General features: G+C 38.4%; 1 protein-coding gene across 4 annotated transcripts in view; it reads right to left on the bottom strand.

The window, feature by feature from the left end:
• Positions 1-17819, bottom strand: part of CDKAL1 (CDKAL1 threonylcarbamoyladenosine tRNA methylthiotransferase) — a 229161-nt gene that overhangs the window by 64711 nt on the left and 146631 nt on the right. For all 4 annotated transcript variants that reach the window (XM_082234990.1, XM_082234989.1, XM_082234991.1 and 1 more), the window contains 2 exons: positions 16584-16750; positions 8339-8484 (listed from right to left, as the gene is read on the bottom strand). In XM_082234990.1, the coding sequence (XP_082091116.1) occupies positions 8339-8484; positions 16584-16750 (313 nt within the window). The remainder of the gene's footprint in view (positions 1-8338; positions 8485-16583; positions 16751-17819) is intronic.

Genomic DNA, 17819 nt, shown 5'->3' with positions numbered 1-17819 from the left:
ACATTATTTTGCTAAGAATGTTGCAATGCATTCATAGTGATTTCAAATTGTTATGGATTTGTTTACCTTGGAACTGCATAAAGTGGGTGAAGAACAATCAAGTTGCTGCATATCCTGAATTCCAAGAATGGGAGGAAAACTGGGGGTTGCCTGGCAGTTGTGCAGATCATCTTGACAGCACAGTGCCAAACAAGCAACCTCTCCACCTCTCATTTCTACATCTACAACCCTCTCTCTCCAATCTGGATTGGGACCAAAGTGGAGGAAATTTTGAAAATTCCTTTTCATGGCACTCTCCTCCTTATATAAAAATCACGCTCACTCCAGGCTGCTATTAGCTGCAGAGGGTGGGAAGAAGACAGGTACAGTGTTGTATCTGTCTCTCCCTCCACCCACCAGGATTCTTCTTGGGTGTGTTTGTGATGACAGTTCTCCCATGTCTATTTTGTCTTTTAGATCTGCTGAAATCAGTGGAGCTTAAGTTCTTAAATACTTGCAAAATGGGATTTAGGCGCAGTTACCTAAGTTGTAATCAAACAATTCACGGCATTTGTTTTTGCAAATGGTTATAACCATAAATAAGCCAAGACCTTTTTAAAGTCCAGAGATGGCCTCTTGAGAAATGCTCTTCAGCAGAGTTGAGGTGGGGGGAAATGATGAGACTAGAAAACAAGTGAGCTAGCTTATAAATAATTACATGTGCCAGAAGCTGTTTGACTTGAAACAATATAAACTCAATAAAAAGCCATTGCCCTAAAGCATGAATGAACTTTTTTATTGTTCATGTCAGTGGAATGCGTCTCTTTAAATGGTTACTTCACAAATCAGTCGATGTTTTGAAACATGTTACTACGACAGCAGCACATCTAACTATTCTTGGGGAAATGGAAGCAAATAGTATGTACACTTTCAGAAACAGTGGATCTCATGGCTATGAAAACCTGGAAATACATTTCATAAAATAGCCTAGGAATGAAAACAGAAGCCACAAGTGGGAATTACAACAAAACAGTGCAATGGGGAGGAGTGCTCCTGAAAGGTTTCTGGCCAACCAAACATGCCCTCTTTCAGCATTTCCCCACTCGATTTTCTGCCCCTCTCAAGTCAATCAGAAATATGTGCCCATGGAACACAGTTAGCCCTCAGTGGGGTGTTTTGATGTCCTCCCTCTTTATACAGTATTCTAAATAGCGTGTTTTTGTCATTTTAAACGCCTCGGAATTTCCCAAGCTTGCTGATATGAATGGTGTCTTTTGGCTACACTAGGACAGGCACTCTGAGAATGATTGCATTATTAGTATATTTTATTACTGTGTGCTTGGAAAGCATGTTCTCTTCTCTTAGGCAAAGTCCACAAACTTATCTCACGCTATTCCACCATTTAAAAGCTTTATTAGAAACATTTAAGACTTACAAATACCTATATGAAACTTTTGCCTACAGAGTAGGTGAACATGCCCTTCAAATATGATGTATATATCTTCCAGTCATTTCATACCTTGTGTGTTATTTATAACTAATTTCCAGTTTGATGAATATAAACATTGCTATGTTTTCTTTCTTTCTTTTTGTCTGCTCACTTTGTTCCAAGGTTCCCAAAAATGCTAGAGACAGATCTGAATAATTGCTAGCTTTTATATCATCTAAGGAAAGTGGCTTTTGCTTTGTTGTTGCAAGCTGCTATGGTGTAACATATGATCTTTTGCTCTGTGCCCAAACTATCCTAGTGATTCTGCAGCAAGCATCCAGAATCAGCATCACCATCTAAAGGTCACTATATACTGTCATAGATACATGCCCCCAGTGCTTTTCATTGAATGTTGAATCCAAAGAAAAACTCTCAGTAACTCAAAAGCTCGCTTGCTATTTTGTCATCTTTACTTGAGATGGTTTAAAATAATTATCCAATATATTTTCCAATCTTCCATGATTTCAAATTGGAAGCGTTATCTTTGCTTGGCCAGTCCAACTCTATTTCCCATCACAAAATAGGTAATTTGTATTACTCCTCTTAGGCTTTAACGATCTGAGGGTGTTTTCAGTGAAAACTATTACCCACATGGAAGAGGAAACCTAAATATCTTAAGCAAATACATTCCTTGACTAAGAGTGAACTGCATACAGAAACTTAGCAGAGTACACACTGTATTTTCCACAGTGTTATAAACAGGTCCCCTGTAGGCAAGAGGCTAGACGATAAATGATCGGAATGAATGGAATGAAGAAGTGAATGTCTGGAAGTTTTAAATGTAACACTAAGTCACAGGGCAATGTTTCTGAATGCAGGATTCAAGGAAGAGGGTATATTGCAAGACTAATGGCTAACTGAGATAACACTTTTTCGGTCACTGCTCAATTGGTTGACTTAAGCAGTTGCCAGCAGTAGGTGTATGAATCAAGTCTGCTTGAGGACTGAAACACACAGTGTGAGTGAAACTACCCTGTCACTTCATAAAGTTCCTGACCAAAGTTAACTGCCACATCTCTGGGGGGAAACCCAAAGCTTTTTCTTTTTTTTTAAAGGGCAGACAAGTCGAGCAACAAGTTAACTTTATTAGGAAAATGTGTTGTTGTTTTCAGATATAAAAGCTAACTTTTCTAAATAAAAGAAAGTACTTTTTTATGCAGGCTGAAGATCATCAATCAGATACACTCAAGTTAAAATCATAGAGAAGGATGCATGGCACGAGGCGGGTATCTTCACTGTAGTCTTTTCATCATCTGCTAAATATATTTTTGTTTAAGCAAGCCTATCCAGACATGCAGAAGTTGTCATGTGTTTAACCATGTGTTACAGCTTATTATTGATTTCAGGTTTCTTTTTTTTGAATGTATGAATATTTTAAATACTTGTTTTTAACTATTTTTTACTGACCATTTTACTGTTTTATTCTTTTTGTAAAGCACTTTTATTAGAATCAAAGGCGATATAACTGCTGTGAAATAAACAAACGAGCATTAAGCCTAACAATATTACAAACCTTATATACATTATCTTCTTCTTCTCATATTGTATGCATATGAGGGCCCGAAAATTTCATCAAGCATTTAAAATGATAATTCTACCACTGCAAGTGTATGAGCTACCAGAAAAGCCGTATTTTAAAAATCCATTAAGAACCCTTCATTTGAAAAGCATTACGATCTATTGGATCAGTGATCTGTAAATGAAGAAGGATCAGCAAAAGGACTGTAATTAATCTGAAGGTGCTTGTCAAAAATTGCTTGTTAATATTACATGCTGATGATGAGCATTAGTAGAAAGCGAGCTGTGCAGCACTGCTGAGGAAATGCACTGCCTGAAAAACTGCACTTGCCAAAATTTAGATATACAAAACACAAGGGATATTGTGTACCCAAAAGCCTCGCATGATTATTTGTTACTATCTAAATTTCAATTGATGATGAGTTATATATTAGAAGAAGAGTTTGGATTTGATATCCCGCCTTTCACTCCCCTTCAGGAGTCTCAAAGCGGCTAACATTCTCCTTTCCCTTCCTCCCCCACAACAAACACTCTGTGAGGTGAGTGGGGCTGAGAGACTTCAAAGAAGTGTGACTGGCCCAAGGTCACCCAGCAGCTGCATGTGGAGGAGCGGAGACGCGAACCCGGTTTCCCAGATTACGTGACTACCGCTCTTAACCACTACACCGCACTGGCTCTCAATTCATTAAGAATGCATTTCATCCTTTGCAGAAAGTGGGGCAGCTTCCAACTTCTACACGTTGTGAAAATATTTAAAATGTAATAAATTACAAAAATGCTCCGTGCCAAAATGGTCAAAATACAACAAATGCTTCAATTCCATTCAATGGGAAGCCTAACGTCTGTTTTGCTAGAGGCAGCTTAGCATAAGAGAACCATTCTGGGGAAACGAAGACATGAGTTTATTTATGGGATGTCCACAAATAAATCCATTATGGGAGAACAGACCTAGGTAAAGAGGTTTTAAGCTCTTTTTAAAATACGTATGTGGCAGTAGCATAATCAATAACTCAAATACTGATATGTACTGCAGTCACTGGCTGGCTACTCTGGTGCTGCCATCTCCTTCTCTTGTTGGGGAACAAAGAGTTTGAGATGGGAAGATGTAGTGTTGTTTCCATCTTGGACCCTTGGCTGCAGGTTGCTCTGTCCCAAGTAGGTTTAAGGAGATGGTGGTCTAGGAACAAGGGGGCAGTTGAGCAAAGAGTGCAGGCACTGGAGACCCACTGGAGAGGTTAGGCTGGCCTCAACTAGAGCCAGGGCTTTCTGTGGCTCCGATCTGGTGGAACACTCTGTCACAAGAGACTAGGGCCCTGCGGGACCTGACATTTTTCCGCAGGGCCTGCAAGACAGAGTTGTTCCACCAGGCCTTTGGTCAGGGCGCAGCCTGACTCCCTCCTCTGGCAATCTGCACAGAATTTTGCTTAACGGTTGCCATCAATTTGATTTTAATTAATTTTTAAAATGAAATGTTTTTAGAATGTTGGATTCTTTGATTCTTTGATTGTTGTTAGCCGCCCTGAGCCCGGCTTTGGCTGGGGAGGGCGGGATATAAATAAAATTTATTATTATTATTATTATTATTATTATTATTATTATTATTATTATTAGAATCGCCCATCCCAGAAGGATGTCTGAGTGTCATTGGGTAGTTTTCACACTGCCATGTCTGGGGTTCCTGTTGATGTTTTTAGCTATGTTGTGGAATTCAAAGATGAGGTGGGTGCTTCAATATAAGCAACTACGGTATCGTCCTGTATAGGCTGCCTGGGCTGGAAGCTGGGGACACTGTGCTGTTGTGTTTCTGTATTTATCTCAATGGCATATTCCATAAGATGCCGCTTATTTTGGGGGGCCCACATGGCATTTGTTCACTATCTACATAAACTGATCAGTGAGGTCATCCAGAAATTTAGAGTGTGGTTATCCAATATGTGGCCTACATCTTATTTTTATTTGATTTTGATGAGGTGGTAGACCAGGGTTTGAGATTCCTAATGAGTCAGATGAGAAGCAATATACTGAAACTCAGTTCAGGTAAGAAAGAAGTGCTGCTAGTCAGTTGTTCACCTGTCAGTCTGATGAAACTCAATCTGTTCTGGATGGGGTTGGGCCCCCTGCTAAATGGGCAAAATACTTATACAGTAAATTAAAAAGTGATTGGGCTTTTGTACAGAAGCAGAAGTATGGCCAGCAGCACTATCCAGCTCCGAAATGAATACTTCATTCAAAGCTGTATCATCATTATTAAAAGGCCTAGTTGAGCAACACAAGAGCAGTCAACTATAATGCTGAAACTCTGACAGCTAACAAAGTAATTTAAATCAGTTAAAAATATAGTATTTTCACCGCCATTCTTAAGTTGCTTAAACTGATTTATGTCAGTGAAGTGAATACAAAAAAGTGACATTCAGATCTAGGATATTTTTTCAACTGTTGCTACCAGATATTACATATTATAAAAATGGTGGATAAATGCAACATATAAATGCTTCGGGGGGACTGATCATTTGCTCATTCCTGCAGTTGCAGGAATGAGCAAATGATCAGTCTCCCAAAGCATTTTCACTTCACCACATTCACAAATATTTCATAGAAACTGTTTTTAGAGAAATGGGAACATGTAATTTAGATGTACTGTGGAAGCTTCTCCTGTTTCTCTGGTGTTATGTTCAGTGCTACAATGCCCAACCTCAGCTCTTGATCATGACTCATGTGTATGTTTGCAGCTAGGTTTTTGAATTTCATCATTACAGCCAGGTGGAGGAAGAAGAAAAAATGGTGGGACTACTGAACGGACCCATAGATATTCTATTAATACAACATATTAGTGCTAGAAACTGCAGGCGTCTGATGTAATGTTTTGCTTTTGCAATGTCTGTGATGAGATGTCTATATGGGAATAGCTATACAGGAAGGTCATAGTTGGCTGCCTCTAGGAGATGAGACACTACAAATAAAGACCTCCCTATATACAGTAGCAAAGAGAAATGAGTTTTACAGATGTGACCATCTTCAAATATCCAAAATGTGCCCCTGCTCCCAGCAGACCTAGACTATATGTTGGAAATATTTTCTCATGCTGTCTGGCAACTCTTAGTTACTGGGTCCACTACATGAAGAGGTAGAATTTTAATACAATTTTAATAAAAATAATTATGTTAAAAAAGCTTGGATTTCAAACTTTTATCATTAAAAAAAAAAAAAGCTAATGGAGAACTCCTTAAGTTGGACTAATATATACTCAATAACCAGCTGTCAAATTTGGATATTAAATAATTTTATGCATATTTTGTGCTATGACTGCTCAATTGAATACATTTCTACATAAGTCAATGTCTGCATGTGCTCAGCAGCTTTGCTGGGTTATTTGACAGCAAGATGCTATTGTAACAATAGCTGCCAACTTTCAACACTCCAAAGATTAATGAGTCAGCTTTAATCTTTGAATATATGCAGTTCCATACAAAGCAGTATAAATTAAAATAATGGATACTTTGATGCTTTGTTTGAAGAAAATACAATATTGCCAATCATACTGTAAAATTATAGTGGCAATAAATAAAATAACTGTCCCAATCAATCTAACAATGAATAAAATTTTTTTTAGAAGTGATGTAATAAAACAAACTTTAGTATCACTCCTGGTCATTTGCTACATGTTATCACATGGTAGAGATCCACAGCCCATGTGGGCTGTGGGAGTTTATTGGAGTAGTTACCTTAGAAAAGTTTTTTTTCTGCTTCAGAATCTATAGGTAAAGAAAAATGGGCTAAATTCAGTTGCTTGCATGAAGCCTTAAGCGGAGTCCTGAATTTGAAGTACCTGGGATCAATATGCTCAGTTTTAAGTGTCATTAGAGAAAACATGGTTCTGGTTAATTATTGGTGCAGAAATTAAGAGTTCTACAAATATCACTGCAACTGGAAGTGTTCAAAGCCATTTTTACATATGGTTTGGGGAATATTAAAATCTATTCATTTAGCTTTTCTGCAATCTCTATTTTCCTCCTTTAGCACATCTTTGACTCCCTTTTGGTTCAAAGGTCCAAGCATCGTCCTAGCCAATTATAGGTTTTAGAATGTATTTTTATGTCATGTGTGAATTAGATTGTATTAATACAAGTATATGCTTTGATAGAGAGTGGTTTAAAATATTTTTAAAAATATGCTTATTTACTTTATTTCTATTCCATTGCTAACTCTGAGGAGTTTAGGACAAGAGGTATCTAGTTTTTTCCAGCTGGTCTACCATCCCACCCTTTCAAGGCTTGGGTGATTACATATTAATTACAACAGACCATTATTGCCCAGACCATATTGTTCCTGCTCCTAGAGAAACAATTTACAACAATCCTACTTTTATCACTAAAGGCCAAATTATGAGTAGTCATTGGGAAAATGCAACTATTAAAGTTCCTAGAGCATGATCTCTGTCTTTTTTTAACAGTAGTATGGTTTTTGGCAAAGATGGCTACTTTCTTTTCCAAAATCTGTTGCATCTTTAAAATCTTGAAAAGCTGAGAAATAATTTAGATCACTACAAGCATTTTCAATTCTTTTCATACAACAATGCTAACTCGTTCAGTGACTTCTTCAGAAAAAAGAGAGGTACATAAATATAGTCAACAGCACTATCTGCTGTTGACTAGTCAACAGATCTGCTCAGAATTCTCAATGTTAATAGTGCATACTTCCAGATAGGAAAGTAGCCTAAAATAATTATGTCAGACATTCCATAAAAGGACAATCAGTACAATTTTCGGTAAATAGTCTGTTCACAGTTCTCAATAATTGAATTGCTCATTTCACGTTGCCTGCTGTAAATATTTCTTAGATAAGAACAGGATTCTGTTTGTTACAGCCAATGGAAAACACTTTCAAAAAGACTTCTACTGTTGTCAAAATAATTCATGCCATTGTGGAAAAGGATTCTGAACTAGAGCCATAAATTGTAATAATTTGCTAAAGTTAATTCCTTGGATTAACACACAAAAGCCATCCTATCCCATACACAGTAAATATAAAAGCAACTTTAGAGAGTATTATCCTGTTATATTATTGCAGCTTGCAGTTTTTTTTGCACTCAGTGTCAACTATCCTGAAAAGAAACATTGAAGAAGATTTCAATGAAATACATTCCAAAAAATCTATATATAGTTATTCAGGCGTAACTTGAAATAGATTAGAAGCCCACTGGATAAACCACATCAAAGCAACTGTTGGCACAGACAAATTCTGAAGATACAGAAGGATTATTTTCTTTTCTACCTTAATTGTGATGTTGCAGGTTAACTGCTGAAAACCAGGGTGGCAGGAGCTTTTTATTTCTTTATTATGCATTAGACTTACTTTTCTTTAAGGAAATCCACAACCCTTTTGAAGTCCGCCACACAGTATTCCCTCTTCATGTCCATGAGTACGCTATCAGAGGCACTTTGAACTGGTACATGAAGAAATGCATAGACTCTTGGATGGTTGAGAATTTTTGCCATTTCCTAAAAGATTAAAAATGAAAACAATAACATTTTTACCACATCCTGATAGGCACAGCATTGCCTCCATTCATCACCAACATGCAGAATGTAATATTAACCAGCATTACAACACACATTCATGAGATGATGCACTGGAGTACTCAACATTTTATTTATGATGAAATCACATGCACCTACAATGGATCACCGATGAATACGTGAAACAAATTTACTGAAAAGCATCATGTCTGAGGTGGAGTAAAGGAATATGGAAGTTTTTAGGTGCTTCATTGTAAAGGCCTATTCCCCCCCCCCCCAGGTCAACACTTGATAACACAGCCATTAAGTATACACATGTGTTAACTAGCCCTCCTCCAATTCTGTTACCTCTTCTGTTTTCACAATTTCCTGCTGGCAATTTCCCCTTACCAAAATTGAGGCCTAGGTAAAGAACATGAATATCTCTTCATTTTACTGGAGCCATAATTTGACTTGCTGTCTGCTGATATGAGGTTATATTTGTCCTGGGATTTTTGTAAAATACAAAATAAAAATCCCAGTTTCAAACTTGTACTAAATTGGGTGGTTTAATTTAATTTTTTTTTACTACTCAGTTATTTTTACTGATGCCTAGAAATAGTCTCCTTTCTACCTCCTTAGTCTTTCTTGTACTTCTATAAATTATACTGTGAGACAGCAGATAACACCTCAAAATTTCAGTGCTTCTGTAAGTCCATAAGCCAACTGAGGCAAGGTCCAAGCATGCATTATTTGCTTATTTGCATTTCTTCTCCACCTCATAACATAACTTGTTTTGAATGACATATATCATGACCAGGATCCTCACAACTATTTTTACGTACACAAGAGGCCTTTGAACTTGCATTTCTCAGGCAGCAGATGGGTTATATCATGACAAACCATTGTCGAATTTGAGGGAACTTTCCAAATCACTGGGCATAACCCAAGCCCTTAGAAGTTGCTAACACAGCACTGGATGCTAACCAGCAAATGGAAAGTTGAAACACATAAGGACTTATGAGCACAGCCAACTGGGAGATTCTTCCTGTATCTAGTATGTTCCATTCAATACAATACAAGGTGTTAACAAATGAAGCCACGGAAGATGGTTTAGGACACAGAGAGTTACAGCCAACCAGGTCAGTGTGTGAGCAGAACAGCTTCCATGAGTGTGGTGAAAGTCCTCTCCCTCTCACCTATATCCTACGTCGTAAAATTAGTCCTAGCTTTATTACAATAAGCAGGTTATAAAACCTGGCACAGAACGAACATCTAAAGCTGGGGGTTCCCAATTTTATTTTTATTGGTCTTTTCAGAGACTGGAGGTGTCAAGTGAACCGCCACACACAAATATTGTAGTATTATTTTACTATATGACTTGCTAGGATTGATACATCATAAAAAACCTTGCTGTAGAAAGTTTAACTGCTCTAAAAAAATTAATCCGGAAAAATAACTCTTCTTCCTCCTTCCATGTAATCTCATTTGTATTTACATCACCACGTTAGATGCATTCTAAAGTCGAACAAAAGTACTATCGTGTTTTTACACAATTTAATTTAATGTAAAAAGCCAAAAAGGCTACAGATATCAACACGTTTCAGCATAATTTTATGATGTTTTCTGGGATATGTTCTTATTAAGCTTCCCTTTTCCCTCATTCTCTCATTTAAAAATTATATACAAAATATGCATTCAAAAAACAAAAACAAAACCCTGATACTAATGAATCAAATTGCATTACTGCAGATTATTCAGATGATGTCGTAAAGCAGAAAAATGTGTCAGGTCATCTGTCAAGGAACACAAAAGATTTTATGCATTCAAGTCAAATGACAGATTTGTAATAGCAGAGGTGGTGGCTGATAGGACTTTAATTAGCCATCAGAATATAAATACCTCATATACTGATATCTCATTTGGTTATTAATGAATATACAAATATTAAAAGAAAAACTGTCAACAGTTAATTATGCAAGGTATACATTTGCTCTGTGTTAATAGCATTATCTTTTGGCCCTGGTGTCCTGAGCCAATAGCAATTATAAAGATATGCTGCTGCTGCTGCTGCTGCTGCTGCTGCTGCTGCTGCTTCCTCCTCCTCTTCTTCTTCTTCTTCTTCTTCTTCTTCTTCGCAAAAGCATATAATTTTATTCTTTCTAAAACTGTGTTTTTCAGTGATACTTACATTTGCTACCAAAAATCTACAGACTCAATTAATGTTGATCATCCTCCTGCTGCTAATCCATGAACAAAATTTGCCTTAGCTCCAAAGATTTGCCACAGGCAGATGGCATTTATAAGTGACTGACAGAGGACTTGACACCCAGCACAAGATTTACGAGTGGAAAAGTCTGCATTCAAATATCCCCCCCCCCACTATCTCTCATGGAATAATAGGAATTAAAGAGACCATTTGTGATGGATTTTAATTGCTGTAGGCTGCTTTGGGATCCAATTTTAGTTGAAAAGAAAGAAATGCTAGGGCTGAATCAGGGTTGCATAAGTGGGACTCTACTCATCAGCAGGGCTTTTCTGGCCCCTCTTCTCTCACAATCAACTACACACTCACAAAGCTGTACCAGAGCACTGAGGAACTCTCTTGAATGGCATAGGATGTGGTACTCTGCTTGTGCAAACTGCCTAAGCCCTACTGGTACAGTTCAGCTGGTAGAGCATGAGACTCATAAACTCAGGGTCGTGGGTTCAAGACCCACGCTGGGCAAAAGACTCCTGCATTGCAGGGGGATGGACTAGATGACCCTCGTGGTCCCTTCCAACTCTACAGTTCTATGGTTCTACTGCTGTTCATTCCCCACCACCACCAGTACCACATCTCACATTGTGCTGGAGGGTTCCCTAACTCTCAGGGGTTGCTGGGAACTGCAACAGGGAAGAGGGGATAGGACCCCACCCCCTGTCCGCTGTACAAGCAAAATTCTGCTCATGCAAAACCTGAATCTGTACCATGCTAAACCATTGTATGATAAAAACCACCACCTTGCAATCTAAGAAGAGAGTTCAAAAAACCTACAAATTCACTTCTGCTCCAAAAGGCATGGGAATTGTAAATTAAAGCACCACCCTTAACTTGCCCACCATGAAAGCAGTAAAGAGGCTGACAGTCTTAGATATGTGTTTGCTTACAACTAAGCCGCCATGCATACATGCTATGCCTTGATCTTTCAGCAACAGTAAAGCTGGCACTGCATAAAAATTTAATAAGAATTTTCTTACATACTGAAATTCCCATTGGAAAGAACGGATGCAACAGCAACCTCCATTTGGAAAGAAATCCTATTGCTGGTCACAGATCAAATGAAGCGACTCTGGGAGAATACAGAGGAGCAGCATCTTTGGGACTGGCAGGGGTGCAAGATGGCGTGGAAAGGGGAAGGCACCACAGAGAATGGGGGTGGTGGGTGAATGACAGGAGAATATAGGGACTGGGTACAATGGCCAAGAAATAGGTGGAATGATAGGACTATGGCCCCATCCATCAGTCAGTAAAAGAGAACCTGCTCTGCTGTTGGCTTCCCTTTTTCCTCCCCACTCCCTTTTCCTTTAGTATTGTGTTTGTTAAAATGTGAGGCTCCATCAAGGCCTGCCTCTCTGCATGTAGGAAAGTAGCATGTCTCAGGTAAGATTTCAGCTCTACTGTCATGTGAATTATCCAGGGGAAGCAAGGTTTGTTTTTTTTATGAAGGAGAATTCAAGCATGGAGTTCCCCCCACTTGGTACTGTCTAGAAATGGCTGTGTTTTGGGGTATTTCCAAACATGGTAGCTTCATGAACATGGCTAAGATGAAGATCAGGAAAGACTACAGGGCTTGCTAAACCACACTAAGGAATGGTTAACTGATAGCACAGAAATAATACAATTGTGATGAAATCAACTCAACACATTTCTCAAAGGTGGCAAATTCTGTTAACACTGCGAAATATATTTCTATCACTCGTTAAATACATTTCACATCGTCTAAACAACTTCACAGTGTGGAATATTGAAGTATTTATTGTGTTATAAGAAGAGAGAGAGAGAGAGGAGAAAATTAGTGGTTGTACAACAATACGTTTTTAAGTGTTGTGTCAGAGCATGTCTGGAGAAGTGAAAGAGCAAAGAAATGCTATTGTAACTTGCTGTACCATTGGCATTTTGTGGGCATTCAAATGAAGGGGATGGGGGAAGCACCATACAGGACTCGACTCTACGGCTGGTGTATCACTGAAACATCCTGAATTAATAATGATGATAAAATCCACAGATGGCATATGGTGGGGTTCGAACTAGACTCAGTCTGACAGGTAACATGGAAGGCTATGCATCTCATCTCATCTTGTGAAATTAAGCATTTAAATGGCACTAGCAGATGTGAGCGGCCTTTAAATTTACCTATATGCCTTCACACTCAAACACAAGGTGCAGTACAGACAGGAACATTGTGAAAATGTTTAAAAAGGCTCATGTCAACTGATTTCTGAAGCAACAGCAAAGCAAGCAGCATTTAGAGCCAGATTTATCAACGGCATAATTTCACTGCTCTAGTTTACTTGCTACTTACACTGACAAACAGGGGCCTTAGAAGTGTTTACCACACAAGCATACATACAGCAGAATATCCAAAATTTCAACTCAGGGGAAAAAACCAACCATAGAAGAAACTCATATACAAGCCCAGTGCTCAAGTTCTGGCACTCTTTGGCTCACTAATTCTGATCCTGACAATGTAGCCTCTATATAATGAAGGGAGACAATCTCCACATGGTCTCTCCCACAGCTCAGTGGAAAGAGCCCTCTGATCTGCAAATTAGTGGAGATGATTTCTCTGTAACTACTCTCATCTCTCCGCTGGAAAAACCCTCCTCCAGCTCCTGATGGAGATGATGTCACTGCAGTGCTCCAGAAGAACTTATTATACTGCTCATCAAGTCAGAAAGCTGCAGATAATCAAAGTGGAAGGCAAAAGCAACACAGTGGATACCAATTTATTTATTTTTAAGTTGCCACTTTAGTTTTTCTAAACATTGCTTCTCTGTCCATTCTCCATTGCTGGTTCTAATAGCCTTGGCTTTCACCAATGTTGGCCATCGATGCGATCTCTCAGAATCATTTCTAAGAACAAATGAAGTGCACCAGCTGTTCTTGAATGATTGTGAGTGGCAAGTATTGGTGTGAAGCAACAGGAAACGATGGAGATGCATGTTAACAAGAGCTGTGGAAGCATTCTTACCAAGGAAGTTGCAGGCAACTTTTAGAGAACAAAGCTTTTATTTAGTAGGCCCAAGAAATTTAGGTTCTAGCCCTGTCTTCAAGTACCGTATGTCCATTAACTGACCTGGATGAATTGTAAAGCCATGAAAATCATGCTGACTTTTCTTCAGTTCATAAATCATGCTAAAAAGAACAAATTTAAAATACTCCATATTGTGGCTATACAATAGGAATAAGCTGCCTACTGTATCCTGCAATCTGAGCTAAGCTTTGCCTTGAGGATTTCTTGCAAGACCTTAGGCTGAGCTATTTAACAGCTCAGATATAGGAAAGCTCATCTTCAATACTTCGCAAAGAAATCGAGGTCTTGAAAAGCATTTTGCTTTGATGTAACACCTCAGGTTCTGCAGGGCTTACTTTGTTCTAAAGGGGCTTCTCTGGTAAAATCAAAGTGCTCTAAATCACGTTTTCTGAACTTTGTAAACATGCTCAGCCTTATGTAAATGAATTAGCAAAATGCTATGCAAACTGAACACTAACTCAGTAAAAGCTCAAGCTATGCAGACTACAGGTTCTCTTTGATACAACAAACTCAGTTCCTGGTAGCTTTAATTCCGAAGAAAACTGTTTGGGGCAATTCCAGGCAGATGACCTGTTCTGAGCAAGTTTGTCTCCATATTAGAGTTCAAAGCAAAATAGAGTGAGCTAAACTTTAAAAATACAGGGAGTTTCCTATTAAAATTCCTCACTGGCAAGAACTGAAGAACGTAGTGACATTATCTCTCTGCGTGCTGTCGGAAGCAAACTGTGAAATCCAATATTTACCCCCAGAAGTACAGTGTCATCTAGAAGTAGATGACTTTAAAGAAGTAGATGAATTTAAAATATACATGACAAAGAAGTAAGATCCTGTTCACGTGTTGCTTTCCAGAAAGGAAACTTGGCACATGATGGATACAATCTTATGTTTTTACCACTATGAGGACAAAACAAAAACTAAACCAGGCTGTATAGGGGAGGCTTTTACAGTCAAACCTCAGTTGTCAAACGTAATCTGTTCTGGAAGCCCCCATGGCTTCCGAAACATTCGGCAACCAAGGCATGGCTTCTGACTGGTTGCAAGAGCTTCTTGCACTCAAGTGGAAGCCATGTTGGATGTTCAGCTTCCAAAAAACGTTCAAAAACCAGAGCATTTACTTCGGTGTTCGGGAGCCAAAATGTTCGAAAACGGAGCCATTCGACAACCAAGCTTTGACTGTATCAAGATGTACTGCATTAACACAAATACCATACAGCCCACTTCTAGTTTACATTTTCCTCATGGAAAGGGGTGGGCACATGCTTGTGACACAGGATGGGTTTTCTCTGAAGAAAACCATTACTGAAGTTGCCCTTAACCCACTTGTGACACAAAATTCTGTGAAAGTATAAGCTCCTTTGACAATGTTATTTCATAAAAACATACTAGTGTACAAATTCTGTTCATAATCTGATAGACAAAAGAATTCTAAAATAATTTTGAGATAATCATCTATGAAGGCAAACTGTTATAACTTCCCATCTGAGCCAGAAGTCTGCTATTAGTTATTTTGGACCCTATCATCACAGCATGCAATTAATGTCAAGAATTCACTCCATTGCTTTATATATTTATCATCACCCAGGTACCTCTTTCTTATCACCACTACTTGAAACAAAAGCAAAGGTTGTTCTGGTTAAGAATGACGATTTCAGAAGTAGTCACCACCCCTCCAACTCTCCCTCCCTCTAAACCTGTACACAATGCACATCACTGAGGAATTTATAATTTCAACTGGCCCTAAAGGCCAGATGGGAAAGGCATCTGTGATCACTAGCTCAACTTTGAAGCACTACTCCCCAGACTGGAAGAAAATAGACAGACTAAATCACATGGCAGTAAAAAACAACAACCCTGAAATGATGTGGTAGAATTATCAAAAATATTTGGAAGCTTTTACACAAATTCACTGATCAAACCTGCATGGTGCTTGAAATAAAATAAAATAAAAATAAAAATAAAAAATACAGCATTATCTGTACGAACACCAAACCAAATATTTCACTATATTTATAAAAGTGCCAAAAAAGCCTCTTAAACCTTTAAAAAATATTGCTTGAGATCTAAAGGTTCAAGAACAAAGGGCTAAAGTCCACATATGGTGCTGCTACTGTATGACACAGAATTAAATTATGCTAACTAATTCTGATAAGCACCTCCAAGCATCTCACACCCACACAAAAACCCTTAGTAATTATTTTTTTGTTTGGGGGGGGAGTTAAAATAGCATAGATAAAGAAAAAGCAAAATATTCTAAGGTATGTTCTTGCTGATGATAGCTCATACAAAGTCAACATTAGCGCTGGTTATTACATGTCTTTTAAATCACAATGAATAGTTCACAATAACTGTAGACTATTCAGAACTGCAGAGTATAGATCTTAACCAAGGAATCTAATCCTGGATGCTTAGGTCTAATTCTTTAAAAAAACATATGGGAGAGATAGCTTTGATCTGCTTGTACACAGCAAGAACCTCTGCAAAGCAAGGAGTGTGTGAGTCAAAGTTTGATTACGAAATGTATTTTATCTTTCATGTAGTATATATTGCTTGATAATTTGCTGGTGAACAACTACTTCTATAGGGGTCCACATTTAAAAGTTGAACATTTAAAGTTTAATTTCTGTGCATTTACACTAGACAAATTGACTCCTGATGTTATCCTGCCTTGGGTCTAATGAAGTAAATTTAGTCATGACGTAATCCCAGTTTTCGCTACAGATAATACTTGTCGCCGTAAGACTTTATTTCACACAGGGTGCAAAATCAGCTTGTTCAGTCACCAGTGATTCCCCTTTTGAAAGTTACCTCCAGATGCTCTAAAATATAGGGAGGGTTCGTCATGCCAAGTCTTAGCATTGCTCCTTCAGGGATTACTTCAACCAGCTTCCATAGGAGAGTAGGGAGGTCTGTGCCAATGTCTCTTCCGTAAGCCCCTGTGTCTTCACTGGTCAGCCATATCTCGCAGACCCCTTCTGTCAATAAGAGAAAGAGCAAGATAATTAACAAATCTGCTTTTGAGCTTGTTATTTGATCATACAGCTGCTCACTCTTTTTAATGCACTATTTCATAAACTAAACTATTATGCCGCCAGTCTGGTCATTCAATTGCAAAGAAAGAGAGGTATATCCCTTGGGTAGTAGTGGATTACTGAGTTCATTTTATGAGCATCAGAGTGCTACAACAATGCTGTAAATTATTGCTTTGGAGTGATTAACATTCACAGCCAGTGACTAATGTGAGACGCCTTTTTAATGCAACTCAGACAGGAGTAAGATTGCACTTCCATCACTAAGACTTTCTGGCTTATTAAACCATGAGCAAGTACTATATAGTGCTGGTCAAACTGCTAACAGTTAGCTGACTTACTGCCTAGTTAACAGCCTGTAAAAGGCAAAGTAGCTAAGTCTCAAACAGGCCAAACTGCTGACTATACTGATCATCCCTTATAGGGAAGCAACTGTTACAAACCAAAACCTTTACATGGTATTTACAAGGCTATATTAAACTTGACTACTTTAAAAACAACAACAACCAGTCAGTATGATATGGAGAAATATTCACCTCAAGAAAATGCTTCTTCAAGCAGCTCATGTATGACTGAGGTTGCAGGAAATCATATTATTTTACTTGCAGCTTAAAAGAATATGATTCTTGAACATAAGTTATTTACCGTATTTTTTGCTCTATAAGACTCACTTTTTCCCTCCTAAAAAGTAAGGGGGGAAGTGTTTGCGTCTTATGGAGTGAACGCAGGCTGCGTAGCTATCTCAGAAGCCAGAACAGCAAGAGGGATTGCTGCTTTCACTGCGCAGCAATCCCTCTTGCTGTTCTGGCTTCTGAGATTCAGAATATTTCTTTTCTTGTTTTCCTCCTCCAAAAACTAGGTGCGTCTTGTGGTCTGGTGCGTCTTATAGAGCGAAAATACGGTACATCTTCTCTTACAAGAAATGACTGTTAGACTGCAAGCTTATTTTAGTTATAAAACTCTGTAAACCACCACGTAGAATGAGCGGTGGAAAAAAGGCCCCCATTGAGGTCAC

This window comes from Podarcis vaucheri (genome assembly GCF_965113315.1).
Source record: "Podarcis vaucheri genome assembly, chromosome: 8".
Lineage (NCBI taxonomy): Eukaryota > Metazoa > Chordata > Lepidosauria > Squamata > Lacertidae > Podarcis > Podarcis vaucheri.
This window is presented reverse-complemented; position numbering and strand designations above follow the sequence as displayed.